The 24,143-nt window shown below is 48.1% G+C and overlaps 1 protein-coding gene across 7 annotated transcripts; it reads right to left on the bottom strand.

The window, feature by feature from the left end:
• Positions 1–401: 401 nt before the first annotated feature.
• LOC122364201 (TLC domain-containing protein 3A-like) lies at positions 402–24,078 on the bottom strand. 7 transcript variants are annotated; one of them, XM_043334353.1, is made up of 8 exons: positions 23,809–24,025; positions 12,668–12,715; positions 12,190–12,237; positions 4,949–5,085; positions 4,320–4,605; positions 3,665–3,766; positions 3,137–3,265; positions 402–2,220 (listed from the first exon to the last, which is right to left on the bottom strand). In XM_043334353.1, exons 2-8 carry the CDS (start codon positions 12,674–12,676, stop codon positions 2,077–2,079), a joined length of 855 nt encoding a protein of 284 aa, XP_043190288.1. In that variant the 5' UTR covers positions 12,677–12,715; positions 23,809–24,025; the 3' UTR covers positions 402–2,076. The 7 variants fall into 7 exon arrangements, with proteins under 7 accessions (XP_043190288.1, XP_043190290.1, XP_043190289.1 ...); XM_043334355.1 differs by lacking the exon at positions 23,809–24,025 and adding an exon at positions 17,107–17,440; XM_043334354.1 differs by lacking the exon at positions 23,809–24,025 and adding an exon at positions 16,365–16,812.
• Between the last annotated feature and the right edge of the window lie 65 nt (positions 24,079–24,143).

Below are 24,143 nucleotides of genomic sequence, written 5' to 3'. Positions count from 1 at the left end.
ACTAGTGGTCATTTAGTCTAGCGCGAGAAGTTTATACGACGTGTTTGTACGACCTGCTTTCTAAAAAACTGACTTTCACCAATGAGTGGTCAGCAGGAAACTCGGTGCTTGGTTACCTTGGAAGTTGCAACGTCGACCTAAAAGCTTATAGGCTCAGGCCTTGCACAGATTTGGATACTCAGATCTTGCGATACTTTCTTTGATCCAACGCCTTGGATCCAAATCGGACCCTCCCCATTTAGGTCGAAAAACCGAAGTAAGGCACCACTATTGGGTATTAGCCGCCATCTCATCACAGAAGAAATATAATCCAAGAAGCAGTAGCATTTTTTATATGAAATGAAAAATGGGGCAATAAAACAAATTGTAAATTGCATCCGCCAACGAACATAAAAATAGTATGAAATAAAACACGCTACATGTATTATGGCGCACATATAAGCAAAGGTGAGACAGCCTAAGCTCTACAACAATCGATCGATTCACACACGATACGTTACCAATAGTACTCGCCGTTCAATGACCAGATAAGCACACAATAAGTAATAAACATCAATCACTAACAGCTGACACGAGCATCACAAGTTCGTAACAGCAGACAGTTAAATACGCTCGCTAAGCGAAGACACCCACACTGCGCACAAAGGCACCTTTCCCAGCACACTATGCCGACAGACTAGATGACGATAGACAGCAGCTATCCCACCGCGGGCGAATCGGATCGGAGTACGACACGGAAGCAGTGGGCAGCGCGGATACCAGCCGGAACGCAGCGGCGAACAGTCAACTCAGCGGCTCCGCTACCCGATTTAATCCACTTTGGCGGAGTCTTGAAGCGGAATCAGATGCCACACGGCAAAGAGCAGAGCATTAATTGTTTGGATCAATGCACATCCTCGCTCGCGATTTCAGTACGCAATAGACTTCCACTTTATGCTACGGATAGCATCCCATAATATGACCAGGAAAGAACGCTATTAGAGACGTCCCCTACGGTTATCCCCTATCCGACCCCGGCGACGCTTGCCCTACTGTGCGTGCCCTGTGCGCTGTCCGCTACACCGGCTCCGCTCGCCATGACGGTGGAAAGTCAAAGCTGCACACTCACGCACACACACATCCCGCGCCGTACCAATAACACAGCCCCGTTGGCCACCGGACAATTTCTCAGCGAAAATTATCACAGGAAGGACCCTGCCCCCGAGGGGAGATGCGACATTGCAACACGTCCGATTAAGACACTTTTCTGCACGATGGTATTCGAGGGCACATTGAAACGGAGGCTGCATACAACACTTGGAAGGGTCCGTTGTCACAACAAGCACACATTTGTTCCCTTTTAAGTAGTGATGTTGCGCATGTTGAATGGTAAAGATGTGATTCTACAGATCTCTCATAGTTCAGCAGAGAAGATGCATCGACGATAGTGATATCATGCACATATGAACATAAGCCGAAGGCATCTATAAATTTACGGTAAAAATACTGCTAAACCATGGGGATATCCCCATAGAAACTTTTCGTGTCAGCTTCTTCAAAACTTACCAGCAGATATGGCTTAGAAGTTAATTAGTTGAGACACTGAAACAAACATGCAAGAATGCCTCTTCAATTTATCATGATGCATACCTACGCTCCAAATCTTGCTCCAAAAGTTTATAATCACTCATCCAGTTACGATTCCAACAACGAGCAATACAATGTTGGATACGTGAAGCAATTGAATTTCAAAGTAGATGCAATCAACTAGTACCTACTGATGGACAAAATATAAGGCATGTTTTACAACTTTTGCTTTGAAATAGTTAGCCTATAAATTAAGTAGCAATTAGATGTCTCAGCTCAGAAATAACATACGGATGGTCATCTACATCAGGTACAGATCCTATGTTTAAGTGAAAAATCACTGTGAACTGAAGGAGCTAGCTTGTGAAGATGCACAAGCCGTGTCGGCCGGATCGGCTGCACGGCTCATCATCCGAGCCCGTGTTCCCTGGCCAGACGTATGAGGGATGCACGCAGTGACAGAGATGTGACATGGGTCTAGTGTGAGCGGCCACAGAAGGCAGGCGGCGACTACTCCTCCTTGATGTCTTGTCGGGCGTCGCCGGAGCGCAGCACCCGCACGGCACCGCGAGCCATCAGAGCGAACCAGTGCAGCTGCAGCGCCAGCATCAGCACGTTACCCGTGTGACAGTACCACGGAATCTTGGCCAGCACCTGCCGCGGCGGAGGGTAGGGGTTAGTGAACCGTGGACCAGGAACCATCATCAAAGTCAATCGCCTCACTCCTGCCGGGAGCTTGAGGAAGGTTAGGACCACAATGCAGGAAAACTTTACTCGAAGTGTGCTACGAAGTTCAGAGCTCATCACGTGAAACAGGAGAATTTTATCGTGAATGTGAAGTGCGGATGTCTTAGGGGTCATTAGGTCATCAGAACCAGGGAGGACGAGCATGGAATCACTAACGTCACCCGAGCCGGACATCATTGCACCAAAATAATTAGTTCTGATGAGAAAATGCTCACACTGACAATACTTAAGGCTTCCGGCTCCAGACCGTACAAAATTAGCACAGGTATGCCCAATGGAACTTCATGCGTTAGTTTTCCTGTCAATGTATGTACAAACTGACTCTGCAAACTGCGTGGTAGGTATTTTTTTTTCGACAAAACCGAGAATAAGGCGAATATCATGCAATCGGTCATTCGGAAATCGTAACAGCAAGACGCGCGAGACTCCGCACCTTAGATTGGCATAATCATCGTACTCATTTTCCATCCATTTTGGCAACAAAACCCAAAAGTTTATATTTGCCCCCAAAACAAACTTTTGCATTTTGTTGCCACACAGGGCGCATACTCTGTTTAGTGATAGACCTAATCGAAGGAGTGGAGCATGGCGCATCTATCTGTAGTGAGTTCCGACCGACTGATAGCATAGCCTTTGAGTTATTATCGGTATTAACGAAAAAAAGAATACCTACCACGCAGTCTGCTGAGGACTGTACCTACAGTTGCAGTGGCAGTAATACCTCATAGATCTGGCGTTAAAATGTCAGCCAAAGTAACTAACTCATTGCGTTCTTTTGTTGCATGTCTATTGAAAAACGACGAATTGTTGAGGTATAACTTACCTGCATGACTGATACTTCGTACGTTCTTGCACAGGCGACGTACATAAACGGAAATATGAGAATGCGGCAGATGAAGAATGCGACCACCATCATAACACCGTTCACCTTGTATAGAAGCGTAGTCTTTTTCTGAAACAAAAGGAAAATTTTGATGTTAACAGAGACAAAAATAAAAAGAAAAGAATCAAGTTACAACTCGTCACCATGTAAGCTTATGAATACTCATGAGCAAAATAAGTGAATACTTATGAATATACTATAATACTTTTGGGTAAAATACACAACACTTTTGTCGAAGACGGTGTCTCACCGCACTCTGAGTTCATCCGAGTGAGATAATAAGTGGTTAGATGTATCTGACCCACGTACTTACGTACTAACATTGGCACGTAAGTAAGCACTAACATTGGCACGTAAGTTATGTAATATGTACATTGGCTATCGGAAACATTTTCTTAAAACTGAGATCATTCTCGTAGTAGCTCTGACTAAATGTCTCGCCAGGGGACACCATGCGTTACAACTCACATCAAACGCTGCCAGGGTGGCTCTGAGCGCCACGAATGGTGTGCTCAGCTCCAAAAGGAAGAAGCAGCCAATCACAAAGTCGCCCCTGCTACCGCGGAGGTGCTGTAACAAAACACAGGGCACAGCAGATGTGTTAGTAGGATATCGACCATATCACTGTCAGCCGGGGGAGACTCGTTTGTCATTCTGATTGTTATCATCTTCATCTTCATCTTCGTGTTATCGGGGCAAGAGGCATGATGTCCTGTAGGGCCCGTTCTCGCCGATTTCCATAACTTCACTTAGTACTCAGTCTGTTACAGGAGTGGAGTACCAGATCGACTCCCAGTGCGCATCCAGCCTGTTCTTAAAGACGTTGACTGAGGGTGAATGCACAATTTCTGCTGGAAGCCCGTTCAAATCGTTAATACACCGTACAGAAAATGAATTCAGTCTGGCACGACAGGTTGCACGAGGCTTCCGTAGTTTAAGTGTGTGACCCCGAGTTCGCCTTTATATCGGTAGCCCAGGAAATCAGCACGATTAATAAGATATTTATAAAATTATCGATAACATATGTAAACGCATTCTCAGAGATTAAGCCGTTGCACTACCCCATGCGCGGTTCGACCCAGAACAGCGGCGACCGCACGCCGTCTGCGAGCTCAACACTCACCAGCGCCACTGGGCCGCCGAGCAGCGTGATCGCCACGTGGTGAACAATCAGCAGTCGCTTGACGCGCACAAAGTCGCGCACGCGCTCCAGCAGCGAGCCGCGGTACTCGAGTTTGGCCGCGTGCACGCGGTACATGGCCCAGATGTCGTAGACGAAGTAGAGCAGCACCAGCCACGTCCAGTCGTAGATGAGCGGCGCGCGCGCGTTGATGATGTCGTGCCCGGTGCGGTTGACCGTGTACCAGCCGACGGCGACCGCCATCAGCGCATTCACCGTGGCCACCATCCTGACAGAGCGGAGGACCAGCGGGTAAATGTACACACTATGTATGTAGGTGGACGTATACAGGAAGTTAAGCAACATGCGACAATGCTCAGCTGGCGGAAACAACATTACTCCGTCTCCGATGCACAAGGCCTAAAACATCGATAAATGGCGGAATCACGAGTGAATATCTTTTCGCAATTAAACAACAGAGTGCTCTCAATCAACAAAATGTTCTAAATGACAAATGGCGACCGTAAGGCGCACTGAAAGTGCTGAGGTGGTACCGGTCGCAAGAAGCCCAAGCGATCTGGACACTACAAGCTGTCAGGATTTAAAACAGTGGAATGAGTCAGCTCACTTACTCTTCTGCGACCAGCAGTATTTTCCATTCTGGTATTGAGGACGTGACTATGCCACTTTTGAACGTGTTGAGAGTCACCGTGTGTAGGGTGTGTAGCACACAGGTGCCCAGGGCCACTCCCAGCATAGTCTTCCACCCCTGAAACACAGAGAAAACACGGATGAAGACCTCGTGCTAATGTGACATGAGTCACGACTCACGCACATCCGACCACAAAACATGGGCATCTGGGGTAAACAGGGCAATTAAGAGAAAAGGGCAATCAAGTTCCAACCATATCTTCGGCACCATTAAAGATAGCACAATACAATATCAGGGTTGACGGGTTTCTACATACGAGCCAGTTCTACAAAGCCCTTTCCTTGCCCTGTGAATGATCATATGTGGACCTATAATTCCTTCATGCAAGCTCGCTGGCGAGACAAGATTCACACCGGCCATAAAGAGTGCAGCGGGGATGTCGAGACTCTTGGTCGAGACCACGTAAGAGAATTTCTGTATCTTGCTTGATAAACCTCTCATTTCGAATATCAAAGTACGGGGGAACCAAATGCAGACGAACGTTGGGCGCGGTTCCATGCAATCTATTTAGTAGTGTCTGACTGTTAGCGAAACATGTGGTTAAGTGACAAGCAGTTTGGCGGATGATGTAGCGGTGTCCAGACTCAATGCATGCGTTTTCATTGGCTACTAACTAAGGCAGAAAGCAGTTTTAGCGTTATTGCCAATATTTTAAAGTAAAGTGATAAGGGATGGTTCAGCTGTCAGATGAAATGGTCCCTTTCTCCACAGTGTATATACCTTTCTCCACTTGTTACATTTTATATGAAAGCTTGTCATGACAACTCACCGGAAGCATTTTGTGTGAAAAGAGACTAAATAAACATAGTTTCATAGCCGTTTTAGAGCAAGAGCATTCCATCGACCAAAAGACACTTCATGTAAAGAAACCTATGCATCAAGGTTTTGAAGCCAAAGTCGTTAAGATCATGTCAGCAGTTACAAGCTCAGTGCGGGAACTTATAATGCCATTACAGACTGGTTCGCCTTCGCAAGGCAATAAAAAATCCTGACGATCAATCATAACTTTCCTGCAAAACCTCCCCTGCAGATCGACCCTGAGTCACTCTGCAGAGGTGTCCTACTGAATGGGTTTGCACTGCAGACTAAGAAAAGAGCCAAGTCCAATGCAAAAGAGCCGACCTTCACATATCACTGCGAAGCGAAACTGGTTTTTCAGTTATCTCGTTTGTCAATGCCATCTCTCGTGTTGCGTATCCCTGACCGATATCGTACTATGCCATTCGTCTCTGCATTCAACATTATCGTTAAAACGAGGTAGTGATTTCGCACTCAGAGTCGTATCTATCATACTCATTTTTCAGAAATGATGCTTGCTGCATGCTAACAAGCACCACAGAATGCACTGGTATGTTATTTTGAAAAAAAAGCATATGCCTCACATTGGATGGATTACAATTTATGGGTCATAACTGGTCGGAACAGTCGTGTAATATTTCAGCTTTCTATTGAAGCTCTTAACCCGCGCCGGGCCGGTGCTCTGAGATTCCGCGCCGGGCCGGGGGGGGGGGGTGTCTGAACACCCCCCTTCTAACTCGGCTCATGGGCCACGTAGCGACACGCGGTAAGCGGCAATCGAAAGAACGTCCAAAATAAGGACGAAAACACTTCGGTCATTTTTTGGTTCAGGTCAAAGGTCAGGTCACCAGAGGTCACCAAAGGTAGAATGTTGACTATTTCAACATTTTGGAAACTGGCAACGGCTATCTCAGGAACCGATAGAGCTACAGCGCCTCCGAAAATCGCATTCGATAGCCCTTTCACAGACCTTTCTGAGTAATGTTCTCAGATTTGACCTCAGGTCAACGGTTTAGCCTCCAGAGGGGAAAAACTCAAATAGCCGTTTTTACGTAAACCGTTTTTTCGGCAATAACTTTTGACTCAAAAGAGCCATGACATTACTTTTGCCAGCATCGTGTTACTCTCGTCGAGACGCGTCGAATGAACTATAATTTGACCTTGAAAGGTCAAATTTAAAATTTGACCTAAGGTCAAGGTCATGACCTGACCGGAAAAGGTCATGTTGCATATCAGTCGATCCGCAATGCCGAGCCGAACACAGCTACGGCGTTTTCAGCGCTCTAGCACGCCTCTATCAGAAGTTATTAGCGAAAAACTGTTAGATTCTGTTCGTGACTTGAGATGACCTCGGGGACATAACGAGGGGTCACAGTTGCCATTTTCTGGTTCAGTGTGTCAATTTTACCTACATCTCGATGTTTGAGTGTCTAGAAAAGCGTTCGTGCAAAACAGACGCTTTTCAATTTTCTCCCATTGACTAGTAGGCCGCAAAATTGACCTGACCTTAGGTCACCGATATCACAATTCCGAGATATACATTTTATAGATAGTGTTGCTCTTATCAATCGCTGAAAGTTTCAAGGCAATCGTTCAGTCGGTTTGGCTATGACGAGCATTCTTATTTTTTCTGAGGTGAGGTCACTTGGCGTGACCTGGTGACCTGACCTAAGATGACCTGGGTCTGAAATTTTTACAACATGTGCGGAAAAGATGCACGAACAGAACAGGTGTGCCAAAAACGGCGGGAGCCGCTGTTTTTGAGATATCTGCGAAAAACCATGGGGGGGGGGGTGTTCAAACACCCCCCCGGCCCGGCGCGGGTTAACAAAATGAAATAGGTTACTCATCCTCCATCAACATTATTTTGACCGTTTCGAGCCACGAGCATCTAAAAGACCATTTTAACTTCGCCATGTATAATAGACTAAGTAGCTAAATGCCCTTTACTACTAACATCTGGACAATCAAGAACAATTCGTAACGTTATGACTTATGAGTGAGGTGGCCACTTCCCAGGCAGGGTCCAAAACATGTGAGAAAGTAGCTCCCAGCTGGCTGACCTGCCTATGTAACTAGCGTGTACTCACAGCACTCAGTAGGCGCGATAAGGTTCAGTTCCGGTGGCGCGATTGATACCACAGCGCTCGGCACATGTTGATAAGCGTGTTTACCAGAGGCTTACAAAACCCGGTTAGCTCTCGATAGGGGCCCCTGCGTTGTTTAGAGCCAGTGAAGGCAAAAAGAGTAGGGACCGAATACATAAGCATTACGTCTAGAATAGGGTGGCACTTAGCAATAGGGTGAATTTTATGTCATCTGATTTTTAGGCGTGCGGGTGGTTTTCTGGTTCCATTCCCATAAAAAATAATGTGTGCAAAATGATTTGGAAAGATATTGATATTTAGGGGTCGCGAATTGAGGTCAAAGTTGACAGTTTTGGGAAAAAAATCAACTTTTTTGAAACTACTTTTAACCTATTTGGAATAACATATGCGGTCATTAAGCGTCATTTTCGACGTGTTTTGGCCTTTAGTTGTATAACAATTGCTTATCTCAACAATTCCGGCCGATCGTAGCCAGTCCAGGTCAGGCCAAGACAGGTCTGACCTGGGCTGTTTTACCCATGCCAGGCCTGTTTTGGCCTGCGACCGGTACCTTCTCACAGAGGAGGTCATACCCTGTGATTAGTGTGAGGAGTGACCGGTCTCTCCTGGTCCAAAGGGAGGACGAGCCCCACGGTTCTATCGGTTCTTGAGACATGTCCCCTTTTCTGTCAAAGAGAATGTGAAGAAGAGGTTGGAGTCAACCAATCACCGGCGGGCGAAAGCAGAGGCGAGAGTGTGCCTTGAGCTGCACCAGTCCATTGTGCTTTCGGGCAGTTCTTCCGTGGGCACTTCTTCCGACTCTAGTGCCAGCGCCAGCAACAGACTTATCCGGCCGTTGCGGCGCGCACACGAAGGAAATGTCTTCGGCGATGGCGACCATGAGAGACCCTTAACGTCGACTCACACTCCCAGGCGCATGCGGGCGAGTGAACTGGCCTCGACCAGGCCAAACTGCCCAACCGTAATGTGTGAAGAACACGTGAACCTGTTATCAACTGCGGCACGGAACTTAGGATACGACTCCGGCTGAACAGCTAGTCCTGAACCGCAAGGGAAGGAGCGTCGACCGATTCTTGGTCCTGGTGTTGGGGAGGGGGGGGGGGGGGCGGGGTGGCCAAGCTCCTCGCCGTTTCCAAACTCCAGTCCATCCAAGCATAAGAGGCCATGTTCACAGCGCTGGGGGACTGGAAGCTGGAGAAGCGGATCTGCGGCCTTTTGCTTCGACGCCACGACGGCGAGCAGCATGCTGGTGAACGGTACTTTAGCCCACATCGAACAGAAGGTGGATTGGCCGTTCTTTAGCTGGCCTGCCGGCACCACGTGTAAGAGTTGGTCCTAGAGAAGGCCTTCTCCACCTGCCCTAGAATCTCGAGCGGCCTCTACATCCAGCTGTTCAAAAGGTTCAAAGGCGGGTGGGCGTTAATACTTCATTGACAGGATCACACCGGTGGCGTTCGCCTTCGACGACGTTCCGGAGTGGAACGAGCTGCTGGTCAGCTTCCATCGCTTTCTCGACTACGCGTAGCTCCGGGAAGACTACCGAAAACTTCTGGAGATCTGTGTAATTGCTCTCGGCGGAGTTTCAAGCACGGCATCCTCTTCTCCGCCTCAGAGAACTCCACTGAGTTAGGTGGATGGCAAAGGCCATCCGCACTGTGGATGTCTTCCTATTCAGGGAATGGTTCCGGCTGACGGCGGCAGAGGCCCAGGTCATCAGACGCTGTGCGCTGTTCGTTGTCTGCACGTACGCCGCCGCCGCCGCCGCCTGGTCTCGGACTCTACTTCCCGCTACTGCGCCGGCTCTGGACCTGACCTTCGTGAACTCTGAACTCGCTCTGCGCCTACCCCGACAAGGAGCTGTCGAAGGCGACAGTCCCGGTCTTCGGCCGTCACCTGTAGTACTTGGGTGATCGGCTGGTGACTCTGGAGCTTTTCGACCCCGACCCTCGGGCTCAATCAAGGCATGGTGCAGGCAAGAGACTTGTAAGAGAGGGAGGACGAGGACCCGCCCTATAAGTCCCTAATGGACACCATGAGCGCCACTCTCGCGACCAAGACGTTGGCTAGCTTCTTCACACCATCGTTTAAAAAGCTTTTGAGGATCCACGACCTGGACGCGGGGCTCATCATCAATGACCAAGCCCACTGGGAGGACAGCAGCTACCAAACCACCGCTCGTGCAGTCCGGGAGCTGCGGGTGGTGAATGACTTCACCAGGCGCGGTATGGCGCTGATGTAGGTCTGGCTCTCATCAAAGACAAAGATTAGTGCCAGTTCTTCCTCCATGTTGTTGGAAAGATCACAGAAAACGCTAACCTGACGCCCGAAGATCGACTGCAACTGCTAACCAGGCTACACACAAAGGGATCTGGGTGCCCGCTGCCCATGATACCCCTCCCTCCAATGAGGCGCCAATAATCTACAAAAGAGGAGGAACTGGAGTACTGGAGTACATAGACCAGCGTTCCGGCGTGACCGAAACTGCGTGGAATATCAATAAACAATATGAAAATGACTAAGAAATGCCTTATTATCATCCGATTATAGCTTAATGGCAAAGTCAGAAGCGATTTTAATGAAATTGAAATTTGTTACCAAAATCTCAACTCTGACCTTGATTCGCGACCTCTAAACATCAATATTTTTCCATAAAAATTTGTCTACCTTATTTTTTACGGGAATGGAACCGGAAAACCACCCGCACGCATTAAAAATCAAAAATTGATTTTTAAGTGCCACCCTAGTCTAGAACACTTATCTGTGGCAAGTTGCAAGAGTAGATGATGTGCGAGACAAATCAAGTGCATAACTGAACACTTGAACACAAGTCTGAAATCAAACATATTTGCAAACAATATTAGGTAAAAAACAAATGATGAGAAATGATGATAAAAAACAACAAATGAAGACGCCGTGCGTCGCTGGGACAAAGTGGGACAAAGAGCCAGGGGTTAAGAATACGGCAGGGACACTGCTGAACGCTGATCATCTGAGCATGTACAGCCTACCGCTAAAGTAATGTAGGGTTTTACCAATCTCAACGGTTGGCTTTGACTGGCGATTGTTTAATGCGGAGTGATCGAAAAGAAGATGTCAATAGCAAAGTTGCAGCTGTAAGGGTGACGATACATATTAGCTACATTCAAAGTTTCATTGTAGTCTGGCTAATCGTTCCTAAGCTTCATAAGCAGAACATACCCATGACTGAAACCCCACATTACTTCTGCTGTGGACTGTACCTATGTCGGGACTAATAAAAAACATTCGCAAAATTAGGAACTAGAAAATTCTGGTAGATAGTTGTCAACTCTTCCTAACTCGAGTACTCAATGCCCCCGCACAAGGCATTAATGCACATTGCATAACACATAATCTGCCGCCCAGCCGCTGAGTGGGCAGCGCGGTAAAGCCCGCGTGACCACGGATCCCGTCACCGCGGAGATCGTGTCCCATCGTGTGCAGTGTGCAGTCGAGGGCAAACTGCAGAGTACAGGGCTCTGGCGCCGTAACCCACCATAGTAAGCAGTGGGTGGTCAACTACAGAGCTCTGCGCCACTATCTGCCAAACTACGGCGCACCAGGGACGAGCAGATATATAATCTCAATATTGGCCAGATATGCCCAGGGAAAACTTCCAAAAAGAAAATCTAAAAAGGAAACGAAGGTATAAAAGAAAGATGATATAAAACACAACTATAGAATACCGAAACTACAAAACGAAAACCAAACTACATGATAAAGGAAGGCGTCTCTTGAAATCTTTATCTCCCGACATGATGTCTTCATAACCAAATTGATAAGCATCAATCATGCGAGAAAGAAAAACGGAAAACCCCAACGGTCGAAATCATACCCGATGGTAGGCCCCGTCACCACAAATAACCGGCTATCTAGTGATGAAATCGATCTACGCGAAGTTTAAAATATTCAGGCAAAAGAATATCATTCGTCACCTTTCACCCTGTCGAATACCAACTTTGCGAATCAAATCACAAGATTCTCCTTACAACAAAAGAATCAGAAATGCCCATTCCCAATGATCATAAAAAGCTATCAAATAATAAATTCTGAGCTATAATACGGCAAGCGAAGAAGCTGGAACCTCAATGTTTCCGAACCAAGTGAAGTATCATCGTGCAAAGCTATATCCATGCAGCCAGTGTGGTCCAGTGAGTAGTTGCAGTGAGCGCTGTGCAAGCTACTCGGCTGGCCTCGGTCGGCCCCTACCTCGATCCGATTCGGTGACGGGATTTACCTGTAGGCTGCTGTCATCCCGCGACGCCGTAAAGAAACGAAACAGCAGCTGTAAGGCGGGCAACACGAGGGGGCCGTCCATTACTGGTCCGAGGGAGGGAGCCAGACGCCGCTTCACAGGGCCGGTGCGGAGCTTACAAACTATGGACATTGTAGACTGGACCTTAGTGATGCCACCACAAATATCAGCGGTTCCCACCAAATACCCCGACCTGGGTCTGCCTAATCGCTGAGTAATCTAGTTTGAGTAATCGCACGACTTTACCACAGAGAATGACACGTACAAAGGGGTGGCGCGCCCAAAGCGGGTTAGTTGACGCGTACTGATGCGAGACCGGCACGCCCACACACCCACCAACATTCACAGTTGCACCCCCCGCTGTTAGTCAAAGCCGACTCACTAACCCGGGGAAACGCACCCGCCGAAAACCGACCCAGTTACTCGGCTCGGACTCGGGCGACGCTGCGAACGTACTCACCATGAACATTGTGCCAGTTGTGTTACGTCGTCACCAATTCAGCCAGACCTAGAACAGAAAGACATGTGTAAGACAGGGCCGCGGTGGCTCATTGAAATACGCGTGTGTATATGGGAACGGGGCACAGGCTAAGGTGATCGTTGACTTGCTCCGGCAGTTAGCATTTCACGGGTTTGTTTGAGAGCTCTTCCTACACCCACTTACCCACCCACTTTGATCCAGTTTTTCCCTACTGTCCCACTCCCTGAACCCTCACTGCTTACACCCGCATTCCGTTTGCCCCATCATGGGGAAGCGGCGCCGTCAGCGCCCGCTTTCTGACTCCTATACCGACTCCGACTCTGACTCCCCTCCAACCTCTACTCCTGCTCCTGACGTCACTCCCGCCTCCATGGATACCGACTCCCGCCCAATCGTCACCCCTCCCTCCTCTGCCCGCCCCTCGACTGATCTACCCGGTACCGACCCTCGCTCGTCCACTGACCACGCCTCTGACCTTCGCTCGACCTCTGACCCCGCCCGGCACTCTGACCCTCGCTCGTCTACCGACCTCGCCCGGAGCCATGACCCTCGCCCGTCCACCGACCACTCCCGGAGCTCTGACCCGCGCACGAACTTAGACAACGCACCTGCCTGTGATTCGGTTGATCGCGCTCTGCTCGAGCCTTACTTGCCTCTCCACGGTTCTTTTCTGGTTATCAAGCCCTGCGACGACGACGTTTCTTTCCGGAAGATGAACGTTTTTTGGCCTAGGAAGCAGATCGCTGCTATCACTGGTTCCATGGATCTAGCTATCGAGGCTCCGGCAAACGGCACTCTGATCGTAAAAACAAACTCCCGAAAAGAAACCAAACCGCTTCTGAAGACCACGACTTTCTGCGGCAAGAAGGTGACAGTCTCGCTCCACCAAAGCCGAAACTCTTCCAAGGGCACGATTTTTGCTCCGGAACTCCGTCATATGTCTGAGGATGAGATTCTGTCTGAGCTGAGGGGTGATGGTGTAAAACACATCCGCCGCCTGACCACCTTCCGCGATGGGCAACGGCGAGACACTAGTCTGCTAGTTCTCACCTTTGACACGACGACTCTGCCTGAAAAGATCACGATCGGCTGGGTTAGGAAGGACGTCCGAGTGTTCATTCCCAACCCCCTCCGCTGCTTTAAGTGTCAGCGTTTCGGTCATGGTAGTTCTACTTGCCGCCAGTCCGCCAGATGCCAGAAGTGTGGAGAAGCCCCACACGAGGGCTCAGCATGCTCCACTCCAGTCAAATGCCTTAGCTGTGACAGCACAGATCACTCTGTTTCGTCCTCACAGTGCCCTGTCTGGCAGAAGGAAAAACGCATCTGTGAAGTGAAAGCCAAAACCGCCTGTTCCTATCCCGACGCACGACGCCGGGTAGAAGCAGAGAACGCCACTCCGACTCCGGGCAAATCCTATGCAAAAGCCGCCAGCACTCAAACTGTCTCATGCAGTACTCAGACCGAGCCGATCGCCGCGCTCCCTCCCCTGGAGCTTCTCAAGCCTCTCGCTCCCAAACCGGCCGCATCCACAAGCACGACCCAAACCACTGAGGCTATCGAGATCGATGAGCCAGTGCCCTCGCCTGACTCTCAGCCAGCTGTCTCTCCCGAGATCGCCCAGAAAACGAAACCGACCCCAGGAACAAGCCGTACTACTGACTGGACCAGAGTACAGGGGCGCAGCGGTGCCCATCCCCAGGCCTCCTCTCCTCGCACAGGGGATCGCCAACCACGTCCGCCGATTCGCGTCTCGATGGGTAGGAACCGCGCGTCGAGCTGGGCCTCGCCCAGCCGTGGAAACTCCTCTCGTCGACAACCATGAATACGCACACCATGCTACAATGGAACTGTCGAGGCCTGCTTTCTAAGTGGGCCGAACTAAAAAACTTTTTCTCTGTCTTAACACCGGTACTCATTGCTCTCCAGGAAACTTGGTTTTTACCAACTGATCAGTACAATTTCAATTTATCAAACTACACTTTATATAGGCACGATGAGCTTTACGGACAGCGCCGCCACGGTGGTGTGGCGCTATACGTACAGAATGATTATACACATAGCGAACTCGATATACACACAGATCTACAAGCCGTTGCATGTACCATGTACATCAACGGTAGAGACATAGATGTATGTAGTATTTATATTCCTCCGGATTTCGATAATTCCGAACTTCTTCGACAGCTCAACCATCTCGTTCAGCAATTCCGACATCCATTTCTTCTTATGGGTGATTTTAATGCCCACAGCCCAGCTTGGTGGGATGAACAGTTGTTAGACGGTAGAGGGAAAATAATCGAAGACTTTATTGACGTCCATAGGCTAGTTACCCTTAATCTTAACCAGCCGACACATTTTAATTTATCTCACAACACAGAGTCAGCCATTGACTTATCACTCTGTTCTCCGTGTCTCGCCCCTTGGTTTCTTTGGAGCGTTGATAGTGACATCCATGACAGTGATCATTACCCGATTTCTCTTAAATTTAGTTTTTCAGTTACCGGAATACCATCATTTGTTCCCCGTTGGAACCTTAACAAAGCCGACTGGGTGAAGTTCACCCAACTTTGTGAGGCTCAAATGCAGGATCGTTCTGCAAATCCAGAAGACGGAATATCTCACATTACAGAAACAATTATTTCAGCAGCCAAACAGAGCATTCCAATGACAAAAGCTTGTAAAAAAGGCAAAGCAGTACCATGGTGGTCACCGGTTGTGCAGCAGGCCATCGCTAAGCGAAAGCGAGCCTTTCGTACATATTTAAGACTCCGAACGGACCAGGCCTTAATCTCACGAAATCAGGAGCGCGCAAACGCCAAGCGTATTATCAAGATCGCTAAGCGTGAGTCATGGCAACATTTTCTTTCTTCGTTCACTTGTAGTACACCACTCAGTAAGATATGGGACTTGATCCGTAGAATGACTGGGAAGCAGACAAGTGCAACTTTCCCAGTTCTCCGTCTTCCAACGGGTCGTGTAGTTAGTGAACCAAAGGAAGTTGTCAATTCATTAGCATCACAAATTTCACACACTAGCTCCGACGCAAGATACTCTCCAGATTTTGTGGCTGCAGCACGTCGACGTTTTCAGGTTGATCATGCATCTTTTCATTCTAACAATGACGAAAGTTATAATGTTCCTTTCACTCTCCAAGAACTCAACAATGCCATAAGTGCCTCCGGGAACACCTCAGTCGACCCGGACAAATTACATTACGCCTTCTTTCGCAATCTTTCAGAGCGTTCGAGACTTTTGGTTCTCAAAACGTTCAATTCACTTTTTGCCAATCATTTATTTCCTGAAGAATGGAAGACAAGTACAGTAGCAGCGTTATTAAAACCAGGGAAAGCGACACACAATCCTACCAGTTACCGACCTATAGCCATGACAAGCTGCTTAGGAAAACTTTTGGAGCGCATTGTTTCTAAGCGTCTCTCGTTCATTCTCGAGCAGCAGGACATGCTTTCAAGATTTCAATGTGGCTTCCGAAACAATCATAGTACAGTAGATCAATTAATTCGACTTGAAAGCGATATTCGACTAGGTTACAAAAAGAAACAACACACTACAGCAATATTCCTAGACATTAAAAGTGCATACGATATGGTCTACAAACCAGCCTTGATTTGGAAACTCAAGAAACTTGGAATTAAAGGAAATCTGGGCTATTACTTACTCAATTTCCTCACTGGTTCCAGACGTTTTCGAGTTAGGCGTCGTTCGATTTTTTCCGACTTCTTTGAAACTGAAAACGGTCTTCCGCAGGGCAGCTGTCTTTCTCCTCTGCTTTTTAACATTATGATTGATGACTTATTCCATGATATTCCTTCTGGAGTTAAGTTTTCTTTATTTGCGGATGATAGTGCCATATGGTGCACTACACCCGATTATGACGTAGGCATTCAAAGATTACAAGCTGCACTCGAAAATCTTGAAAGATGGTCTGATAGATACGGATTAGAATTTTCTCCAGAGAAATCTGCATTGATGATCTTTTCGAAGCATGTTTCTCTTCGACCTTCACGCCTTCCAACTTTGAAAAACAAAGATATTCCACTGGTACCTCACTTTAAGTTCTTAGGAGTCGTCCTTGACCCACGGTTGAATATGCACAAACACATAAAACACATACGAACAAAGTGCCAAAGAAGACTTAATTTATTCCGGTGTCTGCTTAGTACACCAGCTGGCGCAGATCGACTTACTTTACTGCGTCTTTACAAAGCACTTGTTCTTCCAGTGATAGAATATGGTTGTGCGATGTACGCTGGCGGTAGCCATGCAGCTCTGCAAAAGCTAGAGGTTGTGCAAAATAATTTTCTTAGGCTGGCATTAGGCGCCCTTAAAACCTCTCCAATACATTCTCTTCAAGTAGAAGCAAACATACTTCCCTTACACATTAGACGCATCGACCTTACCTTACGATATTATGCGAAGATTAAACAGTTTCCGGAGCATGCAGCATTCGCAGCTTCGTGTCGGGACGCGGCCGGCCGGCCGCGGACCATTTTCAGAAGTGGCGGGCAGACCGTGCGTCGAGTACTTGCTTTCTCGCGCGGCGGTACTGGGGTTCACTAGCATTGTTTAAAATATTTTCATTTGCCATGAACTTGAAATTATACACTGTAATTAACGATCATTTGTCAATTATTACAAGTTCTTCAAAATTCTTCTTTGAAAGCAAATGATTTCATTTCACTCAAGAATTGTCTTGTCCACCACTACAACCGCCACCCAGCCGCCATCCATTGGAACAAGGCCCTATATACCAGGTAGGGTCGTCCGGCGATTCTACCTTTTCGTGACGTCAGCTCGTGACGTCATTTGGAGTCAAGTCTCGAAGCCCCGTTCAATCCCCATGTAAATGAGCGATTTTCGAAGCACTGTAGAATGAAGTCTGCACAAGATATATCAAACCTAAGTATCTTATCTGAAAGAGCAGACAATTTTCTGCAAGTTATTTTTAACGTGTTTTTCGCTAAATCTTTTGCTTTTTTCACAAAAGCGTAAAATGTCCCCCCATGTCTCCGCAGCCTCCCTGCCGCCGGCCGCCGCGCGGTCGCGGTAGTGTAGTGGTTAGCGTGCCCGCGTAGTATTCCAAAGGTCCCGAGTTCGAATCTATGCGGTGCGGAACTTTAATTGCAATTCCAAGCTGAATATATGCACATCCATAATAAATTATTATTCGTATAGCTAAACTGTCACCAAGCTATCCATATAAATTGACTTCACCCAAAATATCGGCAAGATTCTATTAAAATATAAATTCAAATATGGCGGCTTGGACTGCCGCGTGCGTTAGGCTCCGCCCATAGCTCCGCCCACATGCGTGACGTCATTCGTGTTAGTGGACACACGCGGAGATAGGGGACGACATGGGCCTGCATTGGAAGAGATAGGCTCTGCGGCACAAAGTGTCGTTTTAAACTGGACTGGGAACCAATGTGTGATGACATTTCGAGCTAAATTTATGCTCATTGTGTACCTAGAAGCATTGGGAACAACGCTCTGACTGTACATTTTTAGATTTTTGCCTCTAAATGAAAATATTTACAATCAAGTACTTTGCGAGCGCAGTTTAGAAGCTCCCGTAATGTTAAAGTCCTATCTCCTACAAGTATGTAAATACTGCTCTAGGGAACCAACAGTTTGCATCGTACTAGCTTTAAATTATATCCATATTGTTCCCAGTACTTTGCTGAACACTGTGGTGAGTGTACATTTTTCGTTTTTTGCTTTACAAGCGTAAAATTCGTCTGGTTCTACACCACTTCATTCGCCTCCATAGCCCGGTAACGGCGCCGCGCGGCGCGGCCGGCCGGCGCCCGCTGTAGTTCCAAACACTGCCCGATAGATGGCAGGCGCAGAAGTGGTCCCAGCCGTCCCGGTACGTTAGGCCGCGTTCGATGTCTCCTCGGACGAAGAACATTCTACGCAGAATATTCTATTTTGCGTTCGATGAAGCACACAGGTGGACGACGAGACCGGCCATTTTGTGCGCCACTTACACAATGTGCGTCAGTTTCGAAAAAGGCCCAAGTTTACGTTTCCATAGAGACCGCGCACAAATGTCAACAACTTCTGCAAACAGCTGCTGCGCCGCTTTTGAAATACGCGCCATCATTGCCTCTCTGCCCACCGTAGTACGCTCAAAAGATTCTGCGCGGACGACGAAGATTCTACGTGACGTTACGTAGAATCTTTGCCGTCCGTGCGACATCGAACGCCATTTCGGGCCCGGACGGCATAGAATCTTTGCCGTCCGGGAGACATCGAACGCGGGGTTAGATGTGCTCCCTCGACTGCATTTTAATTATCTCGGACGATGCGAAAAACGAACAGGCCTTACGATAGCATCTAGAGTTCGAAAATATGAAGAAGAATTGGGTTACAACATGCCTGCTGTTCTTCCACTACCTCGTCTTGGGTTCGCACCATGGTTATTCCATCATCTCGCTATTTCTTTGCTTTTCACAACATCCAAAAAGTCTCTCTCGCCTGAAGAGGTCCAACAAACGTTTTTGAAATATCAGACAGAAAATGCAACATATCGTTTCATATACACAGATGGGTCGAAAGCTAACGACCTCACCGGTATAGGCATTTTCTCTCCAGATTTCATTAGGATGCGGAAGAGGCTCATCAATAACACTTCAATATATTCTGCTGAATTATATGCAATCTTAGTCGCACTCCAGCTGATCAAACAATATCGTGTCCAGAGAGCTTGCATTTGTTCCGACTCGAAGTCCGCTATTCAAAGCCTTCAGAATTTGAACACCTCACAACATACACACATAAGTATAGCCCAAATTCACCAGCACCTTTCGGAGATTGGTACCAAAGTACAGTTTTTATGGATACCTGGTCATGCTGGCATAATGGGAAACACCATGGCTGATCACTATGCCAAGAAAGCCTTGAAACTTCCACACATTTCTCAAGCACACTTCGATATTGATTCTATTCGCACTTCCATCAAATCTCGCTGCAATCATCTTTGGCAACTCAATTGGAATACCAACGGACCAGGCTCACATCTTTATCGAATCAAACCAAAGATCGGATGCTGGTCATCTTCTACTAGACATTCCAGAAAAGAAGAAAAGACGCTAGCTAGACTTCGCATCGGCCATACTTATCATACTCACTCATTCATTTTTGATCGTCGGCCTCGGCCCACCTGTCCCCGTTGCAGAGTGCCACTTAGTATTGAGCATATCCTCTTGCACTGCCACAAATATGATAATGAAAGAAACGTTCTGCATCAATATTGTAGGCAGAATGCACTACAACTTACGGTACCGGTTTTATTAGGAAATGATTATGAAGACCTCTTACATCTCTTATTTTCATATCTTACCGCAACAAATCTCATAAATCGTTTATAACATTCACATACTACAACACAACACACTAGACTTCACAATATATTAACCATGCTACGTATATAAGTATATCGTTGATCAACACAAACGGTGCGCAATGGTCCGCAAGGTCCGAAGCACCTATTCAACAAAAGAAAGAAAGAATGGGAACGGGGGGAGGGGGGTCGGAGCTTGTGACACTCGAACAGTTTTTCTTTTATTTCCATGCCGCCAATGGAGCAAAGTCCCACAGAGCATGTCCAATGCTTTCTATGGGTCTATGGGACACTTTTTATTCCGTAAGCGCAGTCTTGCGAAATTCCCACTAAATCAGGCAAACGGTGAACCATGAGTGGGGATCAATAAGCAAATGCAATTCTTCATAAACTATATTTTCAGAATATACCAGTGCAAAAAAAGTATGTTGAGAACCAATGGTCTTGAGTCTTTAGACCGCACACACTCAATTATAGCAGCTACCACTTGCCACCACAAGACAATCCCTGCTGCACCCTGCCCACGCGCACACCGGACGCGCTCTGTTGGAAAAGTTGGCTCACAGAGCGGAATATGGACTGTCACACCGTGACTGGGCGGTCCGTAAAGTACCAGCGACCACGTGACTGGGCGGTCCGTAAAGTACCAGCGACCACGTGACTGGACGGTCCGTACAGGGCCAGCGACCACGTGACTGGGCGGCGCGGATCGGGCGTCTGGTCGGCACACGGCGAGCCCAGTCCGCCAGTCTCCAGACGAGCCCACTCAAACCGGCGCTGACCGACTCGAACTCCGAACTTCAGACTGCGATCACAGCGTAATGGGGAGGAGCTGAGACAGCGCTGTGCCATACATACTGAGTGTTGGGTCACGGTGGGGGCCGATAGCCGCGCCGCTCGGCCGCTGGCCGCCTGACACGACTCGGTGGCGTGATGGGGGTGGGGTGGAGGGCGGCCCCTATCTATCGCACCCGCCACGTGGCCTGGAGGCAGTGATGGGGGTGGGGTGGCCGGCGGCCCCTATCTATCGCACCCGCCACGTGGCCTGGAGGCCGTGATGGGGGCGGACCCGACGGCTCGCACTGAGTATCTTCGTGTGCGCAAATATTCGAGCACAATTATTCGACCACTGCAGTCTTCGTAATCGCGGGTCTACGTCCATCCACATCAGGATATCTGTGACCATGACCCTTAGGCCTTAACCCACAACACTCCCTAACCCCTTCACCAAATGTAACCCAAAGATCCTCACCCCTATCGGCTACCAGAGATAACAATTCCGAGAGCGTGAAACTATGGAGGTGGGTACGGGAGGGGGATCGAGACTAGGACATCCTGATCCCAGTTTGAGAGATTATATCAAAGGTAATGTTTCCTATGCGTGGATTAAAAAAAAAGGATATGCGTGGACGAAATAATTGCGAACACAGATTGGTAACGACGGAAATGTTCGAGCGTTTAAAACCATGAAGGCCCGAAAACAGTATTTCAAATGTATTTATAAGTCTTACATACTTATACGAGAAGGACAATCTGTAAATATTTGCCTATATGAATATAGGTGAAAAATAATATTTGTGCAAGAGATTCTCAAACAAATGCAGACAAACCTCTGCTGACAAATATTTGGTATGTCAGTCCCATTCTATAAGAAGGTTAAACACAGGAACCATTCAACTAACAACCAGTCAGTTTAACTGCATCGCATATTGAAACCGGAAAAATCCTGGAGTAGAATGCCTCTTGGGGCTGCGGTAAACCATTACGGTAAGAAATCACCTTTCCCGCATCTGAATGCGGGAAAATAGTCCTTGCAGCCAGCAGTACCCATGCTTATCGTCCTTGCAGCAACCGGCTCCTGGAGGTCTTTGACGACTGACTAGTAGCCACTGCCCACTAGTCATAGGGCCTGTTCCAGCGCCTCCAGAAACCTCCAGAAAGCTCCAGAAAGCTCTAGAATCCTCCAGAGAGCGTTCCAGCGCCTCCAGAAAGCTCCAGAAAGCTCTCGCCAAAGCTCCAGAAACCTCCAGTAGCCTCCAGAGAGTTGGGAGGTCCAAATTTCTCTGGAGGCTCTGGTCTACAATTATGGCGCGCATGTGACAATCACGAATGTAAGCAAAGGACTTTTGACTGACTATTTTACAGCTTGAATGTAATAAAAATTACATTGCTATAATTTTGTTAATCTTTCTTAATAAAATTGAAAACAAATTTAGCGTTTAAAGAGAGAACAATCGTCATACTTTTGGTATCTGTGATGCCAACCTCCAGAAATCTCCAGATTGCGTTCCAGCGCCTCCAGTGAAACCTCTGGTAGAGCCTCCAGTCAAGAATTTCTACTGGAGGCGCTGGAACAGGCCCATATACCCTCGCACTCAGCGAACGTGGCTCCGCTGGGAACGAGGAACGCGCCGCATCGGCCGAAACCAGACTGGAAAACATCCACACACTACGCCGGACGCCCAAGAGACCCTCATCGCAAGACGTGATTTTGCGCTGAAATTTCTGCATGATTTGCGCCGAAAGATGGGTGCCTATTTGCGTCAAAATTAAGCAGCCTTTACATAAAGAACACGTGTGCAGTGTGCACATCTACCGACCAAAGCTATGTTAACCAGACAGAGCGTTGCGGACCTTGGACGCTCTCCCATGTCCGAATTAGTTGATGTTTTAATGGAAACCCAATACCACAATAAGCGTAGCGCACTGTATATAGGTACCGTCGTGCCGTGAAACAAGGCCCGGGCCGGAAGTTCCGGGGCCACAACAATCGGCGGGGCAGTGTGTTCGAGGCTGGCGGACGCCGGCGAGGGCCAGGCAGCGGAGCAGCACGTGCTCAAACACATCAGCCTCTTGTGCGAGCACCGCTTGTCCGGGCACTGCTGGCACGCCGCGGAAGGGAGACGGCAGATTCGGTGCTCGTACTGGAGCATAACTCGGCCGGTTCATTATGCGGCCTCGCGTCAATATAGCGCGACAACTGGTTCGAGTTACTATCCAAGCCACTCTTCGGGAGCACGCTGCCGTTCCCCATCCCCAGAGAGGACAGAGAGGACGCGGTTTCGGTGCACCAGATGAGGGCGAGCCACTGGGGCCCCTCGCTCCAGTACGTGCACCGAATCGGCCGTCTCCCCTCCGCTGTGTAACAGTAGTGCCCGGACAAGCGGTGCACCGCGACGCTCTACGCCATGTGCTGGGAAGAGGCTGGTGTGCCCGAATGTGTGCTGCTCCGCTGCCCGGCCCTCGTTGGCGCCCTTAGTGGAGGTGTGCCCAGTATCAATTAGTTCACTGTATCCGCACAGATGACAGAACATGGCAAGTGATTCTAGTCATTTATGACCTTGACTGGTAATGCATTTCACTGTATCTACAATAGGTGTCCGTTTGGAGTTAAATAAAACACTGCAGATATCCACTTGTATCCCAGGCCGTGTGTATGTCGAAGAAGTCCTCCGGATTCGGGTCCAGCCGTGCAGCATTACTTTATCTTCTGTATACCCCAGTAAGGTTCATTTTTACAATCGGTAAAATCAATATGAATTATGAACACACAAACCTATCCGACAATAGCTGTCTTAAGAAATTGGTCATTATGAAATTGTTCCCAATTTTAGGTGCGGCATTCCCATAATAAGGAACACTGACAGCGCCAGTGCATGAAAGCACTCCCAAATTTGAGAACGCAGCGAAGTCAGTGAGATTGAGATGAGAACTCAAACTGATTCAAGGCGTATACATGCGTAGCGTAGGTACCTACCTGCAAATTGGCCAGCTGGCAGCTGGAAGCTAAGATAACAAAGCTTGGTTTACAAAAATGTTTTTAATATTTCTGGTCTATCAAAAACATTTATATTTCTGACCACCTGTAATGACTATACCGCTTCCACCAAGGCCATCTATAGAATGTGTAGATTGTAGAATGGTGTAGAATGTAGAGAATTTGATGACCAATATTCACGCCCCCGCCCAAGGCTATATAAACCTGAGCGCTGTTCGGCAGCCGGCTATTTTGTGTGCAGGGTATGACGTATTTCGCGAGCCGACGTCACAGGCGGTGACGTCGGCTCGCGCGCGAGCCGAGCGCCAACGACA

The sequence above is a fragment of the Amphibalanus amphitrite genome, unplaced genomic scaffold, assembly GCF_019059575.1.
Source record: "Amphibalanus amphitrite isolate SeventyFive unplaced genomic scaffold, NRLGWU_Aamphi_draft 000661F_arrow, whole genome shotgun sequence".
Lineage (NCBI taxonomy): Eukaryota > Metazoa > Arthropoda > Thecostraca > Balanomorpha > Balanidae > Amphibalanus > Amphibalanus amphitrite.
Note: the sequence above shows the minus strand (reverse complement) of the source record. Positions and strands in the feature narration are given on the sequence as shown.

Bases quoted from the DNA above. Each gene is read 5' to 3' on its own strand.
- LOC122364201 (XM_043334353.1), bottom strand. The intron at 5,086-12,189 runs GTAAATCCCGTC...TCTGTGTTTCAG, and splicing joins GGGATGACAGCAGCCTACAG to GGGTGGAAGACTATGCTGGG. The intron at 2,221-3,136 runs GTAAGTTATACC...CCGCCGCGGCAG, and splicing joins ACGAAGTATCAGTCATGCAG to GTGCTGGCCAAGATTCCGTG.